The 10,621-nt window shown below is 35.0% G+C and overlaps 1 protein-coding gene across 1 annotated transcript in view; it reads right to left on the bottom strand.

The window, feature by feature from the left end:
- Positions 1 to 1,232: 1,232 nt before the first annotated feature.
- Positions 1,233 to 10,621, bottom strand: part of LOC149779481 (uncharacterized) — a 101,084-nt gene continuing 91,695 nt past the window's right edge. The window contains exons 12-13 of the mRNA XM_089940172.1: positions 9,498 to 10,559; positions 1,233 to 7,799 (exon numbers count right to left, since the gene is read on the bottom strand). Of these exons, the coding sequence (XP_089796298.1) occupies positions 7,144 to 7,799; positions 9,498 to 10,559 (1,718 nt within the window). The 3' untranslated portion in view covers positions 1,233 to 7,143. The remainder of the gene's footprint in view (positions 7,800 to 9,497; positions 10,560 to 10,621) is intronic.

Raw genomic sequence — 10,621 nt, 5'->3', positions numbered from 1 at the left:
ACAACAATAAAGTAACAAAAACAAAACTAAACCAATTAGAGAAAATCTCGGTCAGTTAGAGGCTTTGGTTTGGCGTTATTGACCTTATATATTCATTTTCGTAGGAAGCCTTATTTTTCCAAAAAATGACGCTCCAACAAAAGGTCTGTTTACCTCCTCAGCTGCTTCTATTGAGGAGAGAAGTGACAACAAGATTTTCACCACGGTCATCGTGGCAGCCATATTGGATCTACGACTGTCATCATTTTCATTTAGGACCAAAGCAGTCTCTTACGGATCTATGGTCTTAAACCATGTACCTGAAAATAGCAAAACCAGCAAGTATAGTAAATTTAAAAAAACTTTATTTGCTTAGAATACAAAGTAAACATTCAAAACACACAGTATTGTGAATTTAATCTCAAACTATCCTAATCTAGAATGTCTTTGAATAGAGTCATCAAAAATCCCAAAGTAGCTTTTTAATCGAAAAGATCAATGAGCGCTTCGTAATTCGAATGAATCTCAAATTATGTCTGAACACATTTAAAAATTATTCAGACTGATCTTAAAAAGACTGGAATGAAAACTGTCTACAACATTAGGCCTTGAACTAAATTTTTAGTAAATATCTAAATGAAACGAATGTGGGGCTGGCGTACACTCATCAGCGGAGTTACTGTAGTGGAGGTGTGTGTGCGAAGTATGTGCAACGAAGCAACTACTCTGACTAATGACTACTATAACTATAAAACATAAAAAAAGTCTTGTATGAAAAAGATCCACATCAAGCACCGCAAAGGTCAAGCGCACAGTACAAATTAAACATACATAACAGCAATACATTTGAAAGATCCACGTTGATATAGCCATCCGTTTTGGAGTAACTATAACAACATTTTCTAGATAGCAACCATAGTGGCCATATCGAGGGCAAGTTGTTTTTATTTAGGACCAAGTAGGTACCACATGAAGTCTCCTGATGAAAACCCGATGTTAAAATGACTTTCTCTTGTAAGAAGAGTGGTTAAGACAAGATTTTCAAAATGGCCACAAATTGGTTCATCACCATTTTAATTGAATATCAACACAACAAAAAAAAGATTTTCAAGATGTCCGCTGTGTTGCGCCCAAAGTCGATAATAGGTGTCATATTGATCATTTAAGACAAAATGGACACCATAAGGAAATTTTTGATAAAAACGTCAAGTCAATATAACTTTCTGTTCAGGAGGAATTGCAATAACAACATGTTCAGTTTTGATGCCGTGGAGCGGCACCATTTTTATTTAGAACCAACTTGACATCATAAGAAGACTCTAAGAGAAAATCCCATGATGATATGACAATCAATACAGGAGGATTAGCGATATTTTAAGATGACATCTCTCGTTACTATATTGGACCCCACATCGGAACCATTTTCATTTAGGACAAACTAGAAATGATTAAAAGTATTTGAGTGAAAATGTAAACACCCAACCAAAGTTTTTTAAATGGCTGTTGTGTCGGACATATATGACTTTATATAGGCACCTTTTTCAATCAGGACCAACTAAACATATTAGGAATTCTTTTGTTTTACATGACCATATATTCAAGAATAGAAAGACCACTCCGGTACCCTAGTGGTTAGAGGGTCCACCTCGGGAGGTCGCGGGTTCGAATCCCAGCCGAGTCATATCACAAACTTATAATAATAGTACTAACAGCTTTTAAGTTATAATGGTTAGGACAGGTTGGCCTGGTGTCAGAATCATGTGACTGGGTGGGATATCATGCTACATGTCTGCGATATAACGCCCCAGGCCTAGACGTCACTATAAACTGTCACATTGCAGACATCGTAGCAATATGACTGAATTTTTTTAAAGCTATGTTTAAAATCCAAATCACACACACACACACACACACACACACACACAAGAATATAAGTCATAACATAATTTTTAGATAGCTATCATCGCGGCCTTGTTGGAGATCAGATTGTCACATTTTAATATAGGACAAACTAGACATTACACGAAGTCTTTGAGTGAAAACTCCTGGTTGGTAAGATCATCCAGTCTGAAGGAATGGCGATATTAACAAAATGACCACAGTATCAGCCATATTGGATGTGCGACTAGTTCTATTTTCGTCTAGGACCAACTAGTGTGTGTGTAAAGGTTTAGGGTAATTACCCATGAAGTTTAGAAGGATTAGTTATAACAAACGTTTTGCTAATGGACGGACGGATGGACGACGTATTTCGGAAAACAGACCATCCCATAAACTCTTTTGGCCTATAGACCGTTACCGTGGCCTAATGATTAGAGCGTCAGCGTCGGATGCGGAAGGTCGCGGGTTCGAATCACAGAGTTAGTATCCACAGACTTACAAAAAAATGGTGCTTCTCGTGGGTCGCTGGTTCTTTCCGGGGTTTTCCCGGGTTCTTCCTCCACCATTTATACTGGCCACCATGCATAGTCTATCTTGTGCTGAAAAATGGCGTTAAACCCTATAACAACAACAACAACAACAACAAAGATGGTATTATTAACTGCCTTGCTTGGCGTTCAGCTTTAAGAGTTAGTGTTTGCACTGGTAGGCCTGGTGTCAGGATAATGTGACTGGGTGAGACATCATGCTACACGTCTGCGGCATGATGGACCAGTGCTAGACATCACTCTGAAGTGTTACACTGCAAACATCGTAGCGATATGACTGACAAAGTTTTTAAAGCTACGTTAAAAAATCCAAAATCTCTCTCTCTCTCTCTCTCACACACACACACACACACACACACACACACACACACTTCTGGTATAAGAGCAGTAGAGTTAAAACAACAAATGGTACAGAATCGGTAAGGAGCTATATTCCAAAAATCTGGAGTTATAGTTATCTTGTTAATTTGCAGATGGGAAGTGACCCGAGTGGGTGTTATCCTTTTCCACTTACAGAAACTAGCACATATGACTGCGACAGGTGTTTAACATCTGCAGGAAATAGTGTGTGACGGATATTGTTGTTGGCCATCTCCACTACTACATTCGGATTTGTTTTAAAAATGATATTCTGTAAGCTAGAAAATTGCACTGTTTCCTCTGTTTTGAAGATAACACCGTAGTGACCTCAAAATTTGCCTGAAGATACGAAATTGGAAAAGAGATGTTTTCAAAGCATTCAGGAAGTAGCGCAAAACAAAAGGTCTGGTGACCAAACTGAGTGCTGCAGTTAATCAATGTAGCAGCTTCAAATTCCGAAATGGACGAGTGAAAATCACTGACAGCTAAAAGGTATTTTTTCTTGTCAAGGAAGAGAATGACATATCAATAGGTGATCTCTGTCTGTTACCGGCATACTTGTAACACAACCAATATGTGAACACATGTAAGACGGCATCACTCTACCATAAGTGTTACAGATGAAAAGACCATCAATTTGATATGTGTATCTATAATCAATCACATCGTAGGTGTGTCGTGTTACTGCTACACTAGAATTTATGAATGAACAGTATATCTGAGGAACTGTTTCCTAGAGCCAGGCAAACATTTTTACGTCCTTCGACAATTAAACAAAGATAGAATCGGTAATGTAAAACAAAAATCTGATGTACAAAGCCTTGCCGTCCTAATGTAAGTAAGGTTTACTGTGGAAACCCACAAACAAATAAGTATATAAATTATTCAATTATAAAGAATGAGTGAACATAGAGATTTAAGTCAGAGCATATAAACATGATACAATATTTAAATAAATAAATAATGGACTTTTAATTTAAAAAAAAAAACAAGTGCATCTTATCGTTTTTCTGCAACTCAGCTATGCACTGTAGCTAATATTGACATTGATCAAACATTAAAAGATACAGATATGCTACATATATAAAGCTATTTCACATACAAAACGCTGAACATTTATGATATTTGATACTGATGACACAGCAGACAGATATACAATACAGTGTGATTTGGACGCTTGGTAAATTTAATTAAGTAGTATGGACGGTAACAGCAAAGTGTTAAATATCTTACTAGTATATATCACATACAAGTGTCCTTGAGTTAGAAATATCAATAAATAGGCTTCACATATAAGTTCAAATACGAAAACTGAGAGATAAATATCATTTACTGATGAATAAGCTTTTAATCTAAACAACACTAGTACAGAGCTGAAAACATATAGCATGTAACAACACTAATATTCCAGCTCATCGTTACCTAAAAGAGAAGAATTTAATTGTTACTAATGGCTGGAAACCCAATTACAAAATAAAGAGTGATAAGTCTGATGATGGAGGAAGAAGACAAGAATTATATGAAGCAGACAAATAATGGATGGAATAGATGATTGTGGATATGATATAATGAGTTGTATAACTCTCAAACTAACAATAGAAGAATTAATATAATGGTCTTACTCTTTGTTGCAAGACAGCAATGAATTAATAGGTGAAGGAATATCTGGGTTACATGAAAGCATAACGTCTTATGTAGTAAGTATTTTGGGTAGTCAAATGCAGAATAGAGCATCTATTACACAGTTGCCTTCTATTGTTCTGGACATTGTAGACAAGTTGTCTGAAATGATTGGTTTTAGGTTAATGATGATAATACAAAGACAAAAAGATTAAAAGAAAAATTTAACCAATATATCTCAGATTTAAAAGTTGGACTGAACTATGTAGTTGTTCATATGTTTTTATTACCCAGTCTTGTGTTGAAAACACCATAGTAAGCTATATAAAAACTGTACTATTGTTACCAGCCAGATTTAATTCAGGAATAAATACAGCTGTCAGTATTGAGATTATAAAGACTATAATACCAACAGATGATAACTAGTCAAAAACTAGATCTCAAAGTAAAACAAGAAAACGTTCGTGATACTTATGTAGAAAAGAACGACAAAAATACCAAAAGTCTTATAATCAGGAAGACAGGACGTACAGTATGTACACTTGTAGCTATGAAGGTAATAACTACAATCACAACGTCTAGGTCTACGATCACAACAAGAAGACCTACAGTCACATTGACCTTATCTACAAAAACGATATCAATAACTACAACTAATACAGCTGGATGTATACGTTGACAAGAGATAATTCGGTTGATCATACTTAGACTATAGAATAGAACTTTATTTCCACAGGCTATGATCTTGGCTACTTTTAACCTGTAATTTAGTGCATTGGAGCTAATGAAGCTAATTAAAGCTCATTTTGTGATAATGAAATAATACAGGACAGATTAGGAAATCAAGAATTTGTCACTTTAACACAATACTTATAGCAGGAACCTATTATGGAGATAAGAGGATTATTGTTACTCAGCTGATAGTGAAGATGAGAAGTTTTACTCAGACAAATCTGATATGCATGGGTTATATAGAATTATACCAGGCAGGTTGTCTCTAGCCGTAAGACTTCCATTGTTTTTGATGCTTGTCATTAGCGGTGATACTGAATAAAACCCAGGACCTAGAAGTACTGGAGCTCCTGGAAATATCAACAGTAATAATCACTGCATCAGAACAAATGCATATAGGCTATTTAAAAATAATACTGTCTCGATTAACGAAAGCCAGGTTCCTTGTTATTGTGTGGTTGCACAATGAAAGTTAGGAGCGGGAATTAACAATTAAATGTCTTACAGGGAATATATCAAGACTGGGGAAAATGCTTTCATTTGTTCCAGCAGCAAATATTTCCATAAGTTCATTTTTGATGAGTGGTTATGGTTGAATTCGATCATAAACCCACAGAGTCGATGATGGAATAGACCCTGCATGCTGCACCATCCAACTTACATTGTATTATTGTACAGTTTCATAAATAGGAGAATCTTATTGTGCAATAATGTGGTTCGAGCGTAATCCACGATAACAGCAATAACTTACAACCCACTGTAATCATGGAGAAACACGGCACATTATCAAATATTGTGAAAGAAATGTTAAGGTCATCGCTATCGCCATAGTCATTATCATTGTGGTCTTAAAACGAATGATGATGTCAAACCTAAGCCATTCCCAACTATGCTAGACCTAAATTATCCCACTAAGGACAGTATTACACCTTCAACGTTATCCAACCCCTGCTCAATACACCAGGCATATACTGTTATACTGCAAATTTCTGAGGACACAACACTCAATGAGCACATTACAAGATTTGTATTTCACCAACTGTATATGTCACTCGCTTAAGGTAACTGTAACTGTGTTATTGTATCTATGTAGGCTTAAGAGAGATAGTTTTGGTTACAGAATCATGTATATATATAGCTTTCGTTAAATTTTGCAGTTAAATAGTTCGATATCGCCACACGATTAACTTAAAGAATGATCATTTAGGGTATTATATTGCATTCCACATTTTCCACATTTCTAACAAAATCTGAGATATATGGTGTATTGCATCCTGTTATACTGGGCTTTGCATAATTGAACATGTCTAGATATAAAGTGTACCATTATTTCTACTTGAATATATGATTTCCATGCAGTTTAATTAAAATATGATTCCAGAGAGAACGAAATTGTCATTATTCATTTAACATATTTGATTGGATTTAAGTATTTGTGCTTGCGATCTCAGGGCTATAGTATATGTGATCCCATTGTCACTTCATAGAACACATTTTTGTTATTTTTTGAAAGCCATATGTGTCGATCTGTCTTTACATGTTAGTAAGTGTTTAGTGTGCCAAGTCATCTTATCTGTTACATGTACGGTAAGGTGATATCAGTTCAAGAACATCTTGCAAGAACTCGCTTTTCTGTTCCTTCAAGTTTATATATGTTTATGCTTCAGTTTTGCAAATAAAGCACATATGCATTTAAGCCTTATTTGTAAGACATGTTCTCGATGTCGAATTTTTTAAAATGTATCTTCAGCTATTTCCATTTCGTAAAACTAAGTTTTGTGTATTTTGTTGCATGATCCAGCAATTATCGCTAAAACTTTGATCCCGTTTTTGTAGCAAACTGATGTCATCCCGAATCAAGGGGCCTTTGCAACATATATCATTAATAAAATACAAAATATTTGTTACAAGTACAAAATGGAGAAAATAAGCTGAAGAAAATGTCTGATCATGTTCATCATCAACACATTTCATTTATAAAATGAACATGTTTCCAAATATATTGACTGACAAAATAATGATTTCAGGATGAGTCGCTCTTCTGGTTCTTAGCAACCAACACCTTTAACTCGTCAAAACCTTTTGTCATATTTGTTTGCATTAATTCAAAACGTTCTTTTATGTCTTTTTCCAGATGATTAACTTTTTCATCCACTGTAGTGACATTTTGTTTTATTAAGCTGACTTCAGCTGATAATGAGCCTACGATTTCATCGTGCTTAGAAACTTCACGCCCTTGTTGGTTGATGTATTCTATAACTTGTGACAATCGACTAGCAGGAAAAACTTTAAATTTGTCATTCTTCAATCCAAGCTTTTCAAAGACAGCTTTGATAGGAGTGATCAAACACGAGTATCCTGTAGAGTGTCCTCCAATGACCATTCCAACTGCCTGTAGATTTCGAATATTTGTACCAACACAAACGAAAACCAGTGCTCCTGAGTCCCCCCTATCTGCAAAATCAGGTTCTGACACTTCCAATTGTCTAAACATGACAGGAAAACAGTAATTGCCCCACACGTCCACTGGTCGAACAGAACTCTCATTACATTGCAGGGAACCAAGTGTTAAGCCTGTGGTGCATCCGAATTTTATCACCTGACAATCGTTCTGAGAAGTCTGTACATCATCTAAAATTTCCCCACTGGTGAAGAACAGAGGATCATCCTTTGTCAGATCTATAATTATAGATGATTCAAATGATGTGATGACTTAAAGTATAAGTAAATAACTTAACTTGTTTCATCACAATTAAAATATATTATTAGGTCTACCATGCTCTTATTTTATCACAAAATATACTTTTAACAAATGTTGCTTCACTTAAAATTATGACGGAAATAATGGAAAGCATCTTCCATCTTTTATTTATGTACCATACAAAACAATTTGCATTAAACTATCATACTGAATTTGCTGCCATCTGCATGAACCGCACATAGTTGAATTTATTAACCTAGTGGTCATATTCATTCTGGATTGTTCTATAACTATTCTGTTAAAATATTATGCAATGTTGTAGACAAAATTCAAAATCCATCAGCATCCATATATTTTGTATTTTTCTTCAAGCTAAATCTACAATAATGTATCATTGGATAGTACCAGAACAAGAACCAAATTTGCATATTTACTTTGTTGCAGTAATCTAGTCAGAATGTGTCTATACCTTGGTCCTCATTCCTTCAGCAGGTTTAAGTACAATTACATTATTGCTATTAATTTGATAAAAATAATTACATTTGTCTGTCTCTTACATGTTTTTAAACTAATCGTATCATCAAATCAAGCACCATCATTTCGTTCATGAATTCAGCACCATCATTTTGTAAGTCTCTTGATTTGATTGACTTGTATTGTGTTAATTCACGCTTAACTATATTCCTGATGACAATGACAGTTATTGCCTCTCGTGATGTACTATATGCTGATGTGACTGTTCTTTTTCCATGGGAATAAACTATATCATGTTGATTGCCTAACTTGGGATAGGTCGAGCATGTAGTCTCATTTAGACACTTTTGAGGGATTCCGAAAAATATACATAGAGCTAAATTATGTGACTTATAAAAGATGTAAAGGTAGACAATTGATCGACACTCAGCCTTTATATCTTGCTTCAGAGAAAGGTATAGTTGTGTTCTTGATATCAACAAAATGTAGATTGTCTATAATAACATGATTGATACATACCCAACAAATACCTATTGTTCCAGTTGATATTATAACAGACTATAAAAGACCAGACAACAGTACATTATGTTAGAATGACATGATGTTGCTTTGTATTTCGATTCTTTAGGTTCAACCTGTACAAAGGGAATGATGAATTTGTTCCGTTTATTTTCATTCTGTACAAACATCTTTCAACACATGACAATGGATCATAAAAGAAACGGAACCAATCACTTATACAGACCTTTACCAGATTTGTGTGGCATTTAGTTTGTTTAATCATGCAAAGGTCTGGTGGAATGAGACTATTAAGCAAGTTAGTTGTTCCACATCGTATTTAACCCTGCATTGAAAATACACTAATCTGGATTATCATATCAGATAGTCTTGAACAAAATCTTTGAAAAGATCCGACTAGCATTATTATGCCAATGATGATGGTGCTTTTAGTGAGGTACTCAGAAAAATAAAAAATATTTTAAAAAAACGGATCGGAAACATATGTAGGCAATTTAAATAATTTAATCATAAATTTAGAAAGATTATGCTTGAAATTAAGTTTAGCGATGAGTACTAAATATTAAGGGAACTGAAGGAAGACTGATGTAAGATAGCCTTTATTTACAAATTATTATGGTTTTGTCAAATCAATATTGTGAACAATGCTTCAAAACATGCTTTATAAACATTTATATCCTTACCAAACTTTTCAAAATTACCATCAGGAAAACTACCCGTTTCTGGTTGCCTATCATCATCAGTAATTTGTATGAGAGCTGCATCAACAGAAGGTGTAAAAATGCTCCCCGCGTCCAGGGCTATAGTTTGTACCTTCCCAAAAGGTTTATCAGCTGGTTTAGGTTGGTGCATTTCTATTTGTTGTATTCCTTGTGCAAGGCGATCATTCCATTCCTTCTTTTCTTCATCGCTTTTTAGAACGTAGCTTTGAATTTCGTCATCTGTTAACACAACATGACCTGCTGTCAGGCAACCTACTTTTCTACCAGTGAGGTCAACAAATCCGCCCAAACTCCCATTCTTAATCCCACTTGTTATACAGCAGCCTATCTTTAGTGTTGTGTGGTATTCCATTGCAGTGTGGCATCCAAATAACACAAATTCTCCTTCTCTGACGTCAGTAATTATTCCATCAATATCCTTTGGAAATTCCTTTTCCCCTACTGGTATAACACCCTTCACAGGAACATAGAAAACTATGCACGTGACGTTGTTCACTTCCATTTTGTTTCTTGTGTAACCAAATGATTTAATAGAATATGGTCTAATAATACTCAGGTTACTGTGTTCCTTCATATATTTCTCAGTGTGTTTCGCAATAGTATTGTTTACAAGAGCGACATCCTCAGATTTAACATTATTTCTACCATACTGTTTAACAATATTTCTTTCTTCATCGTTTGGCACATGCTTATATCGTGTGATTATTTCGTAATTGATAAAAGGTTCTGGTATATCTTCCTTTTTTAGTATGCATTTCTTATCTTTGAGAGTGACCACAAACACAGGAGTGTGAGGAGATTCTGGTCTATATCCGCACCAGACGCCTACAGCCTCAGAAATCTCCCTTCTGAGTAGCTTAGACATTTCAATTAAGGCTTGCTTGATTCCACTGGAACATCTATCTCGTTTCATTGCTAACTCCATGATACGCTGTTTTGGAATCTTTTGGTTTCTTATCATGTCTTCTACCTTCTGATCATCATTTTTGATTGCCTCAAAAAATCCATATTCATCTTGCAGGTCTGAAATGAAAACGAACATTTGTTACAATAATGAAAACATGTTGTTAATTTTGATTTTACAA

This window comes from Sinohyriopsis cumingii, chromosome 17, assembly GCF_028554795.1.
Source record: "Sinohyriopsis cumingii isolate HCF-2022 chromosome 17, ASM2855479v2, whole genome shotgun sequence".
In the NCBI taxonomy this organism is placed as follows: domain Eukaryota; kingdom Metazoa; phylum Mollusca; class Bivalvia; order Unionida; family Unionidae; genus Sinohyriopsis; species Sinohyriopsis cumingii.
The sequence above is the reverse complement of the archived record's forward strand: the minus strand, read 5'-3'. Positions and strand labels throughout refer to the sequence as shown.